Genomic DNA, 14,671 nt, shown 5'->3' with positions numbered 1-14,671 from the left:
AATACAACTTACTATGAAATATAGAATAATTATTACAAGTATACTGTTTTTGCTGTTTGCAAATTACAGTCGCCGTACATCATGCATCATAGATAGCAAGATCGCATATCGTATAACTTTATTTACGAAGCGCTCGCGGTTTTATTGTCGCAGCGGGTTGTGTGCGTGGACTCACGCTGTCTGCATACTTCAGACTCTGTCACCGCACCACCTCCTCCGTCGACTGGCTGGGAGTGACTCATTAGTGTCTACTCTACTTCCTAATCAACGCATGATTTCTCCGCCTCTATTGGCCCGACAGCACGGGCACATCAAACGCTATTCAAATGAGCAGCAGCATTATTCAGCTCTGCCTTTGTAGTGGTGCACGCCAGTCACCACGCAGGCCCGCCTCCCTCCCTCCCTCCCTCCTGTGTGGAGTCTCTCTCTTCTCCCACACACACACACTCGCAGACATCTGTCAGCCAACAGGGGGACTGAAACCTTCACTTCCTCTTCCTCCTTGTCTGTGGATGTTTGGATACTTGTTCTGAAGTTTGCGTCTCGTTCTCCTCCACTCAGTGCTTGCTCCCGTCTCTCCCTCCAGGTTTTCATCTCAGCGGCACGGTGACCGAGCCGGCCACGTCGTCCGAGCCCGAGGTCGTGTGCAGCGTGGCCATCAGCTTCGACCGCTGCAAAATCACGTCGGTGACGTGCGGCTGTGGAAACAAGGACATCTTCTATTGTGCCCACGTGGTGGCGCTGTCTCTCTACCGCGTGCGCCGGCCCGATCAGGTCAAGCTGCACCTGCCCATCTCCGAGACTCTCTTTCAGATGAACCGGGACCAGCTGCAGAAGTTCGTGCAGTACCTCATCACCGTTCACCACACCGAGGTGCTGCCTACGGCCCAGAAGCTGGCCGACGAGATCCTTTCACAGAACTCCGAAATCAACCAAGTACACGGTGAGGGAAGATGCGCACACACACACACACACACACACACACACGTTCAGCTCTGTTTCGGGGACTCGCAGAAACATCCTTGTATCCATAAATAGCTGGAAGAAGAGGAAAGAAATACGACAAAACCGAAATGAAAAATCACTCAAGCGCCGCATCTCTCCCAGACGACATAGCGGGGTCTTTGCCAAGAAAATGAGCAATCTCTTCAGAATGGTCCATGTGTTTAATTCAATTCAAAAGAGACACTTATTCATTTGCTCCAGATCTATTGTTTCTACTTGCAAAAAACACTGAATGTAGACTTCAAAAAAAAAAAATCCTCATATCAATGACATGCTCCCATTTTTATACTCCCATTATTTTGGTTGTTAAACCCACCAACACACACACACCCACACCCAAACGGATGGTGCATCCCGCGTCCCTAGCATGACGTAAAGCTCGCAGGGAAAAACACTCTGTCTGGCCTCTCATCGCGTCTGCACGAGGCACAATGGTCGTATTATATTTCACTTTTGTCGGGAAGGGGGAAATCTAAAGCGGATGTTCCAATTATAGAAGAAAAAAAAAGAAGCTGGTTAACTGGTACGTTTTGGAGTGGGTGGGGGTAAAGAAGGAAGTGCTTTCATCACGCCTGTGTGAGTTCACGGCTGGAATGCAGGAAGGCAGATTTGATGTGGCACTTCGTAAATCTTTCTAACAAGGCTGTAAGCGTTTAAATCATCAAACGCACGTTTTTCTGTTATTTTTTTTTTATTATTATTGGTTCTTTTGTTTGGCCTTGTGGGGGCTTCCTGATGCCCCTGCACACATGCTAAAAATCGAGCCTTTCTGCTCTGTTCAAACCCAGACTTCACCGGTCGGAACCGCTGTCTGGACTGGATTAGGACTGGTTGTGTTGGTTGGCTGCATGTTGGCAAAATATGTTGGGCATTCGGTTTTGGGTTCGCTCGTCTTTTTGCCTTGTGTTTGTACATTAGCTTTTGTACTGCTTTAAGTGTCACCATAATGCGTTCATACTGCCAAGAAAACACAAATCGTGCACCTGTTTTTTCTTGCCCTCTTTTTTTTCTTAGTCGGCTTGCTAGCCTGCGTTGTGCTCGCACTGTATGCGTGAGGCGTTCTGATTGGTCCGGTTTTGTTTTGTGCATCAGGGGCTCCGGATCCCACGGCGGGGGCTAGTGTCGACGACGAGAACTGCTGGCATCTAGATGAGGAACAAGTTCAGGAGCAAGTCAAGCTCTTTCTGTCGCAGGGGGGCTACCACGGCTCGGGCAAGCAGCTCAACCTGCTCTTCTCCAAGGTGGGACGACCTCTGAGAGTCCGCTGGCATGGAAGCCACTCGCGTTTACCGCTTACCTGCATGGGACAATGTTGCATGACTGGGAGCCCAAGTCCAACCTGGCTGTTTTTATTCCATTTAACTTGATGTGTATCGTTTCTGAGGTTTCAGGAAGGTAGCCAGAACCTGTTGGACCTCTCTCTCAGGACCATGCTCTGACCTCTGCTGCTTTATTTGTTTGTGTTGTGTGTGTGTGTGTGTGTGTGTGTGTGCGCGCGCGCATGCGTGTGTTCACATGCCTTGCAGGTGCGGGAGATGCTAAAGATGCGGGACTCAAACGGGGCGCGCATGCTGACCTTGATCACGGAGCAGTTCATGGCCGACCCGCGGCTGGCCCTGTGGAGACAGCAGGGAACCACCATGACGGACAAGTACAGGCAGCTGTGGGACGAGCTTGGTGAGTCCAGCTGCTGCCCCTCCCCCGTCCACACTGTCCAGGACGCCTTCTAGCAGTGTGTGTGTTTAACAACAAGGACTAGCGATTAATCAGTCTGCACATCTGCATAGACACCGAGGCTTGACCTTGTTACAGTAGGTCTATGGTATTCAAATCTGCACGTCCAATCCAAACCCCGGTTCTGGGTTTCCCTTCTAGTGGTTTAAATGATCCATGCCGCTGGTTGGCCACTTTGCCGTCATACCCGACTCCTGGGGAGTGGCTGCAGCATCTTCAGCCTCCACAACGCTAAATCCACTTGCATCTCGGAGGACGGTCACTTAGAAGGCACTTCCGGCATCAGCGTGCAAATTGACGGCATTTGTGTGGATCAATACTGCATATTCCACTCTAACCCCAACACCCCACCAGCCCCCAACGAGCATTCTCACTGAGTTACTGTGAAGGCTGGAGTTCACTGGGTTCTTCCTGCGTATGGTCCTCCTCCCTGGGCCGTCGTTGTGGGCAGGGTAGCAGACTCCAGCATGATAAGACTTGGAATAGAACGCATTACAATCGTGCGGCCAAATCCCACAAGAGGAGTAAGGAAGACAACCGGCTGCTGTTTGCGACGCCGATATATACCCTTCAACGTGTTTCGCCACGGCGGCTTCGATTTTGCCGCCATCCGCCATTTTGTGATGCGTTTATGCCATGCTCTGTCTCTGAAGTCACGTGCAACACCCCCCCCCCCCCCCCCCCCCCAAACCCCCAACCCTGAAACCTGGGCACTCTGAGAACGCAGAGCAGCACGTCTGATAACAAGGCCCCCTGGGGCCAGATCGCGGTGGGCGCGTGGAGGGGAGGGTTAAGGGTTGCGTGTTTGTGTGACTCTATCGCCTTTGTCTCGCTGTCCTCCCTGACTTTTTGCGAGCCGGTGGAAGTTTAGGGGAGTTTGGGGTATACTAAGCACTTCCGTGCTGGATCGTGTCCGTCAGGGGGTCGCTAACAGGAAGGGGAAGAGAGAGCCCCTGAGTCACAAGGGAAGCGGGCTGTTGAGCAAGCTGCCTCTGCTACACACACACACACACACACACACACACACACACACACACACACACACATTCCCTGCGCATTCCTGCTTTTGTCAGTCCTGTGTTGAGGCTTGGCTGTGTGAATACATATGCAGATTATTATTATCGTGTGTACTGTACCAGACGAGCTCCTCTGTCCTGTCCTCTCACTAAGGTGTGCCTCACTTCCTCAGGCAGCCATTTTGTCTCGTGTAGAACTCTTCCCCCTTAGAAGCCGGGGGGGAGGGGGGGGCTCCGTCTTATTAAAGATCTGGAAGAGAGAAAGGCAGGATGCAGCCGTCTTGCTCCTTCTCTCCCTCTCTCCCTCTTCTGTCTCTCCTGCTGATGAATCGCCAGGCCTGTCAGGTGCGTAATTGGAGAGGCCTTCGTTATGAAGGCTGCCCCCCCCCCCCTCCACCAGCACCTCCACCTCCTGACAGGAGCGATAATGCTAAGACCATTTCATTAAATCCCGGACACTTAACGTGACACTAGCGGTCAGGTAGGAGCTATGGGAGCTGTGGGGCGGGCGGAGGTGGGCTGGCGGGCGGAGGTGGGCTGGCGGGCGGAGGTGGGCTGGGATTTTTACGGCTGCAGCTGAGGCAGCAACCCTCCCACCGTGTTCTCTCTCTCTCTCTCTCTCTCTCTCTCTCTCTCTCTCTCTCTCTCTCTCTCTCTCTCTCTCTCTCTCTCTCTCTCTCTCTCTCTCTCTCTCTCTCCACCATGAGAGGGCCCCTTTTGTTGAAGGAACAAAGGCGTGTTTGCCTCAGACAAGGGGCTGTCGACCATGCGGATGGGGATGGTGAAGGATGCCGTCGGTTTTGGACAGCTGTGTGTGTGTGTGTGTGTTTCTGTATGTAACTGCGTGTGTGTGTGTGTGTGCATGCATGCTTCTCTTTGAGGGGGTGTGTGTGTGTATGCCTCTCTGTATGTATGCGCATCTGTGTGTGTATGCACTCGCATGAGTGCTCGTCTCTGTGTGCGCATGCGCATCTCTGTGTGTGTGTGTGTGTGTGTGTGTGTGTGTGTGTGTGTGTGTGTGATTGAACAAGGGTCTTGGCTCTTGATGAGCATAGAGAACAAAATGGGAAGTGAAGGCTCCGATTAGGGCCATGAAACGAGGTGTGTGTGTGTGTGTGTGTGTGTGTGAGAGAGAGAGAGAGAGAGAGAGAGGCGCGAGAGAGAGAGAGAGAGCGCATCTGGGCTTGAGTTTTGTGCATGTGTGGATTAATTTATTCACCAACAGTCCAGTGTTGTTTTAATTAATCTGGGCACAGGGGCCTTTGTGGTGTTACCGACTCCTTTTCATCTAGGTCGCGTCTACGGAGAAACGTTAAGGCAGAGATGGGCAGGCCATGACTCCCCTTCACTGACATAATTACACCAGCAGACTCTAATCCCCCCCCCTCCCCCGGCTGGTGTTTAGAGTGAGGCGCTGGTCCAGCCTGTGTGGCCCTGTCTCCATCTCCGCCGTGTTGTTTGTGGTGTTTGCGAATGGTCCGTTCCGCTGCTGCCGGGCCGGGTGTGGTGTGGAGTGGCCGTCGCAGGCCGGGCGTTCCGTCTTCCACTGTCCTTGATGCCCAAACAAAGACACGCTCTCCCGTCTCTCCCCTCCCCCGCAACGCTTCTCTCCTCACCGTCTTGTTCATATTTCCCCTCTTCATCTCTCCCTCACACCTTCCGTCCATCTCCCCCTTCTCCTCCTTTTCTCTCTGTTCCATCTTTTGTCTGCCTTTGTTCATTTTTCCACTCTCTCTAATTGTTCTCCTGCCATCATATTTTTCTTTCTGTCTTTCCCTTATGCTGCTGCCCCCCCCCCCCCCCCAACACACACACACCCTTCTCGTCCCCCCCCAGCAGGTATTCTCGCTGTTATTGTGGCGCGCTCAAGGGAGTGATTAAACTATCGTACACAATCTGTATGGCATGGGCCGCTCACCAGGGCCATACATCACAGCCTAATGCAGCCGGTGGGATGACTTGGAGCTCACGTGAAGGTGTGATACTGCTAGCGAGGGAGACGGTAGCCGTTTTTACCCTGAGAGAAAAAGGCTCTATCGATCCGGTGCTCTCTATGAGAGCTTTCTGTCATTTTTGGTTTGTTTGTGTAGGTGAGATGTATAACGTCCACCTGAGTCCCCCCTACTGCAGGCGAATTTTGAGGGGGAAAAAACTGTGCAAGTATGGAAATGCAGTCGGTCCGAGTTCACAGACGTAGATTAACGCATTTATATTAAATGCAATAAATCCATAAAAAAGCTGCTTTTTTTCTGCCTGTGTGTGAATGCATCAGCAGAATGTGAAAATAAGCGATGTAGTTCCCCGCCGCCACCGTTTCTAATTGACCCCTTTTTTTAAAAGACTCAATCTCGGGTTGACAGGCCCAGGGAACCTTCGGAGAATACGCACAAAAGACAGCAATTACAGCAGAACAGCGAGTTAGCGAGTGCAGAGATTTGCATGTTTAGCAGCGGAACAAAACAGGAGCCATCGGGCCCGCGTTAACGTTAGCATTAGCACCAAAGGTACCTCGCCGGGGTCGTTGGTGGGTGCTAAGGGTGACCGTCCTTATTCGAGTAGTCGGCTAACCTGTTTCTTTGTGCGTCTTGTCTAAAGTAACGAAGCTTCGGACGGACCGAAGCCTTAGCGAGCCAGTTCTATACGAGTTTGCCCAAACCAGGCTGGTTACGTGATGAAAAGATTTAGCCACCCGCAGTGGTCCAGATTTTTTAAATCCTTCAAAACGTTTAGTACAGCCGCGTGCGTTGCACAGAAGTCTAATAGCTTTTATTTTGTTGTGTGGAAGAATATCTGAAGTGGTCTTGCGTGAGCCGGTTTGGCCTAAGCCCACCGCTCAGTCTCCTCTGCTTCTTGAAACACAGGAAGTCACTCAAGCTCTCCACCTCACTCTCAATGAGGCAATTAAACTTTTAGTGGCACAAATGTCCAAAGCAATGTTGGCGTCATTACAGTCTCATTGTCTACGTCCCTCTCTTTCCCTCCTTGTCTTGCTTACTCTCTCCAACTCTCTCCCTCCCTCTCTATGCTGTCTCTCCTCTAACCCCCCACCCTCGTTCTGACTGCGTTTTAACCACCACCCCCCCCCTCTCCCCTGTTCCCCAGGTGCATTATGGATGTGCATCGTGCTCAGCCCGCACTGTAAGGCCGAGCAGAAGGCTGCCTGGCTCCGTCAGCTCAAGAAGTGGAACGGCGTGGACGTGTGCCCCTGGGAGGATGGTAACCACGGCAACGAGCTGCCCAATTTAACCAACGCTTTGCCTCAGGGTGCGCACGGCAACCAAGGTGAGCATGAATGGCGTTGGGGGGGGGGGGGGGGGGGGCAGGGCGGCGCATGGGTTGGGAGGCGAGAGCGGGGGGGTTCTTTTAATCAACCATGCCACCCTGCAGCCTCTCGACTCCCCCCTTTTTATTGGGCTTTGTGTGTGTGATGGAACGGGCCTAATGACACCTCGCCGTTGGCCCTCCGCCCCTCCGGGCCCTGTCCTCGCTGTGCAAATCACAACTCCCAGCAGAGCCGAAGTCGGGGCCTCTGGAGAAAAGGTTTCCGATAAGCCGATGCCTTTATGTGGGCCAGAATGTCTGAGAGCGTTTTTTTTTTTACTTTTTTTTTTTTTTTTGAGGGGTGTTTTATGAATGTTGAGCGCATCCGCCTGATGATTACTGGGTAATGACTTCTCTAAAGCTGTGCACTGGGATTTAGGCTGTTTTGGCCACAACGGGTGAGCAGTGGAAGTGATGGCGTTATCAGCTTGTAGTTATGCAAGTTTAACACCACTGAACACAATGCGGATGTAGAAAGAGGGTACAGTCGTCCTGTCTTCCAGAGGGTGATGTTGCATGATCTTGGACATGCATGCTCAGAGCTGTGTACCCAACAACCCTCCAACTCCACCTCAATACCCCAAATACCCCCACCCCCAACTGCACCCTTTCCCCTCACCCCTGTTGTCCACGCTGCTCTTAGATTCTGGGACCAGGCCGCACCGGACGGTCTTCACGAGGGCCATCGAGGCGTGCGACCTCCACTGGCAGGACAGCCACTTACAGCACATCATCAGTGATGACCTCTACACCAACTACTGTTACCATGACAACACTGAAAACTCGCTCTTTGACTCCCGCGGCTGGCCTTTGTGGCACGGTAAGCCCCCCAAAAACAGCAACAAAAAACCCCCCCAACAAAATAGCAACCGGTCAAGAACGGGCAGAAACGGGAGACGAGGGACCGGAGTGCCGTACGGACTCGGAGTTGAACGTTTGTTTCTTGGCCCCGCCCCCATTCCAGAGCACGTGCCCACGGCGTGCGCCAGGGTGGACGCGCTGAGGTCGCACGGCTACCCGATGGAGGCCCTGCGCCTGGCCATCGCCATCATCAGCACACTCCGTGGCCAGCAGCAGAAGCAACTCGACCTCTTCCGCAACCACAAGAAAGGTGAGTGGGGGAGGGGCATCCTGGTCCCGACGGTCCTGGAGCCAGCGCAGTGGCTCGCACCTATTAAACCCAGTAATTAGCCAAGGCAACATGTTGAATGTGTTGGTGGAGGGAAATGGATAAACTGTGTTGGGGGCACCAGCCCTCCAAGACAGAGACTGTGTGTTGGGGGGCACCAGCCCTCCAGGACAGAGACTGTGTGTTGGGGCCACCAGCCCTCCATTGACAGAGACTGTGTGTTGGGGCCACCAGCCCTCCATTGACAGAGACTGTGTGTTGGGGCCACCAGCCCTCCAGGACAGAGACTGTGTGTTGGGGGGCACCAGCCCTCCAGGACAGAGACTGTGTGTTGGGGGGCACCAGCCCTCCAGGACAGAGACTGTGTGTTGGGGGGCACCAGCCCTCCAGGACCGAGACTGTGTGTTGGGGGGCGCCAGCCCTCCAGGACAGAGACTGTGTGTTGGGGGCCGCCAGCCCTCCAGAACCGAGACTGTGAGTTGGGGCCACCAGCCCTCCAGGACAGAGACTGTGTGTTGGGGGCCACCAGCCCTCCAGAACCGAGACTGTGAGTTGGGGCCACCAGCCCTCCAGGACAGAGACTGTGAGCCAAAGTGGTTTGAAGGAAAACTTCGTCCAAAACCGCTGACGCTGTTAATAGCGGTAGGAATGGTTGGCAGAGCCAGTTAGCATGATGCACGTGAGCTCCTGCGCGGTTAGCCGCGTCAGCCTTTCTGAGCGGAGGGCCGTTTTTTTTTTTTTTTTTTTTTTTTTTTTGTTCTTCATAAGTTGTGTTCAGTGTTGCTTGGCTACAGCCTGGTCCTTTGATGCATCATCTGGCTTCCGTCAAACATGCGGAGGGCAAGTATATAGCGTTTAGGACGAATCAGCCTCTACGTAGCTGCCAAGAAAGGCCTTTTTGATCTCGGCCACGTGTAATCGATCATTCCCTTTGATTGTGCATACGCACGCACGTGTGTGTCTGGGCGTGTGTGTGTGTGTGTGTGCGTGTGCGAGTGTTCACACACACACACACGCCTATGAACTCGTGTAGCAACTCCCAGCCTGGATTTTGCAGAAACCCTGTATTTTATTTAGTTTCTTCATTTATTTATCTGTGCATGTGTGCGTCTAGTACAGTAGTCCTCCACTCTGGGACCAGTGAGGGTCCACTCCTTTCCCGGTGCAGCCCGTGGCTGGCTGCATTTAAATGCAAATGTCTGCTTGTGCGCCTGTTGCCAGAGCGCAATTCACATTCAAACGAGGCGGCCCGGCGACTGGCCCGAACGGAGCGCCGTCTGGGTGATTTGTGCGGCTGCCGCAGACGAGGAGGCTCTCCGTCCCTCTCAGGTGCCCGCCATTGTTCTCGTGTACAATGCTCGGGCTGCGGGCGAAGGTCTGGGGTCTGGTTTTGCGTGTCAGGAGGAGGCAGTGGGGTGCCTGGTATGCGGAAATCCCTCCCTCCTCCCACCGCATGGGCCAGCCCGATGTTGACATGCGTCTGGGAAAGGCCTCCTGTGCCGTTTTAGACGGGGGTTAAGCAGGGAGCCGATGACTGGGTGACACACGGTTATCGTGAAGTTTTGGCACACAATGTCATGGAACAGTATAGGTAGTGCAGACTGAACATTCTGCATTTATATTGAACAAATTCCAGGCCATGTAGAATAATTCTGTGTGTGTGTGTGTGTGTGTGTGTGTGTGTGTGTGTGTGTGTGTCTCCTGTCTGCCTGTGTCCCCCTGTCTCTGTCTCCAGACCTGCTTCATAAAGGCATGACCTCCATCACCAACCTGGAAGGGTGGGTGGGCCACCCGCTGGATCCCATCGGGACCCTCTTCAGTACGCTGATGGAGAGCGCCCGCGGAGAGGACGACGGCACACAGGGAGGCTTCCTGGACTTCTCAGGTAGGCGCTCTGATGCACGACCCTAACGCGGGACACACACACACATATACACACACACACACACACACACTGCTCTGCACTTGGGAAGAGACAAAAGTCTGTCAGCCAGTTTTGAATGTCTCGTCTCATATGGGCTGTCTCATCTCTCTAGCAGTCTCCAGGTCCTTCAAGTTTAATAAACCTTAATGAACATTTTCGGTATTGCTCCTTTTTGAATGGCACTGCGCAGGAGGCAGGTTCTCCCGGGCCAAGTCTAGACCGCCCTCACGTGTGGCCACACCCACCTTCACACGCTGCCCCGCCCTCCCGTGTCCAGACATGCATGATGACCACACTGATGACCACTCCATTCCTGCGTTTTTAATGGCTTTTAATTTGAGTGTTTTTTCTCATCTCTGGGAGGTTTCACGGCGAACGGCGCGACGGCCCTCTTTACCGACGAGGCCCGATGTCGAAAGTGCCCAATCACAGCCCTGTTGCGCAGCCCTGTAAATCCCTCCGCCCACCCATCTGCTTCGGAGGGGATGCTTGGTTTATTGGTGGTTGGAGAAGTTGCGGATGTGGGTGAGGGTTGGAGGCGTGCCACCTCAGTGCCTCCTTCCACGTGCTTGTTGGTGATTAGCACGTTAAACACCCCCCCCCCCCCCCCCCCCGGGTCAGCCACCCGAGTGCAAAGCATCATTAAACCGTCCTGATCTCCCTCGCAATTATCCCCCCAATGGGTTGCCATTGGTGCTAATGAATAATCTAGAACCCAGCGCCCAAGAGTGCTTTATTCCGCTGACGGTGATACGACCACAAGAACCAGGCGGGGGGAGTAGCGCGTTGTTCTGGCGCCTGCTGGATCAGGGGGCTGTTTAAGAGGGTTTGGCCCTCTAATTTCAGCTCTTCAGCTGGTGAGTTGATCCAAGCTGAGGACTCTCAGGTGGTTCGTGCCTAATTTCGGCGCCAGCCTGGAGCTCTCCTCTCATTCGTTAGCTGGTACCATGCTGGCCTTTCCCCGGCCAATTAAAAGAGTGGATTTGGTGCTGATCTGGCGAGATGTTCCGAGAGGCCCGCTGTGGTCAATCTGAGGATGGTGGTCGTGTACACGGAGAGGAGTGGAGGATGAAGACCCTGTGTATTGCTCCCTCTCTCTCTCAATCCCATTTAAAAAGACATTTCCAACACCTCAGCTCCCCGTTACGCCATGACCTGGCACTGGGATGGTCTGGTTCCGCGAGGCCACCCTTGCTGCCGAGGTGAACTGGTGTCGAGACATCTGGGCGCTCTGGGCCAGGCCGTCGATCACCAGAGTTCCCTATAAACAGATGGAGTGCCGGCGCCTTTTCTGGGGCTCCTGGCGCGTCGTGTGACGGACCGCCCCACCACCTTGGTGGGGAAGGACTGCATGCAGGCGGACTGAAAACATGGCAGCTTCTCCATCCACAACCGTGCTTGGTTTATGGTGTCCTCGTTTGATGTGGTGTTGACTCAAGCTCTGGTTCGTTTATATAATTTACAGAGTTAGTAACGTTTGCCAGATGTTCCAAACTTGGTGTCTCCCCGATCCCTGATGTATCTAACGGACCTATAGTGGGTCCATAGTCCTTACGTAGTATGAAATACGCATACTGCACTGTAGCAGTCACTCAATTTTAAGTAGGTGATGTTTCACCCTCCTTTTTACACTGATGTCTGTCTTCACCCTCCCCCCACTTCCTGTCAGGCACGGTGAGCTCGAGCAAGCGCACCGACCCGGCCCGCCGCTTCCTGGAGGAGGGCGAGTCGTACGTGGCGCTGGCCGTGGAGACGGCCCTGGTGGGCCTGGGCCAGCAGCGCGTCATGCCCGATGGCCTCTACGCCCAGGAGAAGGTGTGTCGCCACGAGGAGCAGCTCCTGGCCAGGCTGCAGGAGGTGGAGCTGGACGACGCCCTCGTCAAGATCTTCCGCAAGCAAGCCGTCTTCCTGTTAGAGGGTGAGCGGCAGCAGGGCTCGGGGCCGCCATCGGTTCCTTCGGGACGGAGTGAGAGATCTGTTTGTTTGCCCCTCCCCCCTGGTGAGGGCGGTCCTTCAGGCATGCTAGCGTGGCTAACGGTTGGCATGATCCCCATCATTTTGCTCTTGGGCTTTTTTCGAATGTCGGGGAGCGTCTGAATTTGTTTGTGCCTGTACGGCTTTACTGCTGCATGATTCGACTGTGCGTGGTGGAGCGCTTTCGTGAAAATGGTGGCAAGAGGGCGGAGTCCTGCGAGGTCTTGGGGGGCCGGTGGGCGGGGCTTTGCCAGCTGGGAGCAGCACCTTCCTCCTTGTGCACAAACGGTTCACATTCCCACCGAGGTCAAATGAGGCTGCTAAGATGCTCGGCACAACAGTTGAGAGTGAGAGTGTTTAGCAGAGTCACTTCTGATGACTTCTGATCTACGCATGCCTTTTCACTGGAGGCGGGACTTCAGCACAGCAGGAGGTGGAAAGACTGCATGATGACCGGCAAGGGCAGGTCGGCTGCTTCCTCGTCCCAACAGGGTATTGGAGGGCACTGAACAGGATGAGCTGTCGGGCCACGCCCATCACCCTGGTCCCACCCAGGCCAAGCTAACAGGAAGGCATGCGCCACTGGTCATGGGCCCTAGGCCCAAGGAGGCGGAGCTTGAATTGCCCACTGCCAGGGACCTGCTGGAAATCACTGGCATACTTAGCTCTGTGTGTGTGTGTGTGTGTGTGTGTGTGTGTGTGTGTGTGTGTGTGATGTGGCCTGTGGTTGAGGCCCTCTCAATCGAAAATAATCTAATGACAGAGGAAGTAGTGCCTTCACATATGGCTTCTGGCATGGCAGTTTATTTTGTAGGGAAGTGTGAAAAAAGGCCGTTCTGCACTTGAAAGCAGCCGTGTGGTTTCATCTGGTTTGAGGACGAGAGCGGGAGGCCGTAAAGGCAGCCGTAAGCAGATTAGCGTCAATGCTACGCTAGCCCAGCAACAGAAACGGCCCATTTAGGTTCCGCTTTCTGCCTCGACAGAAATGGGGCGATTGCCTTCCAAAACAAAGTTGTGTTGTCTGGATCAGATGGTGGATGATGCAGAGACACTGATGAGCATTCCTGGCCCAGAGTGTGGGTTTCTGCGTTTATGTAACTTAACAGAAAGAGGTGTGTGTGTGTGTGTGTGTGTGTGCACGCGCATGCGCGTCTCTATCTCTCCCTCCCTCCCTCCCTCTCTCTCCCTCCCTCTCTCTCTCTCTCTCTCTCTCTCTCTCTCTCTCTCTCTCTCTCTCTCTCTCTCTCTCTCTCTCTCTCTCTCTCTCTCTCTCTCTCTCTCTCTCGAGGAAGAGCGCGCACACACACACACTCATACGCCACAAGTCCCCATAAATCACGGAGTCTGTAATGTTTTATATCATGGTCTGGTTTTAATGCATACTGTATGTGAGGAGTCATTATATGGAAAGATGTGCTGTAGTTCAGTGCACTAGAAAATTAGATGTGCACGTGTGTGAGCATGTACGCCTTCACTGACCTGGGTGTGTGTGTGTGTATCCAGTATGTTCTGGCGTTTGTATTGATTTTAATGTGTGCATCCTTGATTGAATGTGTGTGTTTTGCTGCAGGTGGGCCCTACAGTGGTCTGGGTGAAGTGGTCTACAGAGAGAGTGTCCCCATGCACACGTTTGCCAAGTATCTCTTCACCTCCCTCCTACCTCATGATGCCGAACTGGCATATAAAATTGCACTGAGAGCAATGCGGTGAGTGCCTTTACCCCACACTACAATACAACCAGTTCCTTCCTGTCTGAGAACTGTGTGGGTGTCGTTGTGGGTGGGCGGGGGGTGTGTGGGTGGGCGGGGGGGTGTGTGTGTGTGTGTGTGTGTGTGTGTGTGTGTGTGTGTGGCTGAGCTTGGCAAGATGTTTAATCAAACACCGCCTTTTGCTTGAAAACTTGCTAAATAATTCATTGCCGCTGAAAATGAGTTGAAAATGAGCTGAAAAAAGTGGGAATAATAAGTGTGTGGAAGGGAGTCTAATTTAGGTGTGAGGGACAGAACCAAGCGGTGGGGGGGTTTGGTAAGAGAGGGCTGGGTGGGTGGACATGGGTGGGGGGGTTTGGTGTGTCAGGGTGTGGGCTAGGGTGTTGGTTGGTGAGTGGGGGTAAGGGTTGTCTGTGTGGGGTTGTGAGAGGGTGTACACACTATCCTCTTTGATATACACATGCTTATGTTCATAAAATACATAAGGCTACAGTAAATCAATAAATATTTCAATCAGTATTTAAATATGCTTTGCTGAATAATGCATATTTCATGAGTCAAGATTTCACTAACTAGTTAAGATTTTCACAAAAAAAAAAAAAAACTCTCACATCTTTAAATCAAACTGTCCAACAGTCAAAGTTCTAGTCATGGAGTATGTTTCACTTTGTAAATAATCTGAATAATCAGGAGTATGAATTTGTCATGAGAAGCCCTAAAAATACCACCATACAAACCTTTTTCTTTAAAAGCTACTGCAGTTACTGTGCAAGGTAAAGTTGCTGCCCGTGTGGCATATGGTGTCCCATACTACATGCCTGCCCTCTAATGACGAGAATCGACAGGTGCTGTATCTGAA

At 53.0% G+C, this 14,671-nt stretch overlaps 1 protein-coding gene across 1 annotated transcript in view; it reads left to right on the top strand.

Moving 5' to 3' along the window:
- LOC143526102 (zinc finger SWIM domain-containing protein 6) overlaps window positions 1-14,671 on the top strand; it is a 44,798-nt gene that overhangs the window by 25,899 nt on the left and 4,228 nt on the right. The window contains exons 2-10 of the mRNA XM_077020761.1: window positions 587-943; window positions 2,098-2,246; window positions 2,532-2,682; window positions 6,858-7,037; window positions 7,720-7,896; window positions 8,041-8,187; window positions 9,941-10,090; window positions 11,799-12,047; window positions 13,674-13,809. Of these exons, the coding sequence (XP_076876876.1) occupies window positions 587-943; window positions 2,098-2,246; window positions 2,532-2,682; window positions 6,858-7,037; window positions 7,720-7,896; window positions 8,041-8,187; window positions 9,941-10,090; window positions 11,799-12,047; window positions 13,674-13,809 (1,696 nt within the window). The remainder of the gene's footprint in view (window positions 1-586; window positions 944-2,097; window positions 2,247-2,531; window positions 2,683-6,857; window positions 7,038-7,719; window positions 7,897-8,040; window positions 8,188-9,940; window positions 10,091-11,798; window positions 12,048-13,673; window positions 13,810-14,671) is intronic.

Source organism: Brachyhypopomus gauderio, chromosome 10 (assembly GCF_052324685.1).
Source record: "Brachyhypopomus gauderio isolate BG-103 chromosome 10, BGAUD_0.2, whole genome shotgun sequence".
Classification (NCBI taxonomy): domain Eukaryota; kingdom Metazoa; phylum Chordata; class Actinopteri; order Gymnotiformes; family Hypopomidae; genus Brachyhypopomus; species Brachyhypopomus gauderio.
The sequence above is the reverse complement of the archived record's forward strand: the minus strand, read 5'-3'. Positions and strand labels throughout refer to the sequence as shown.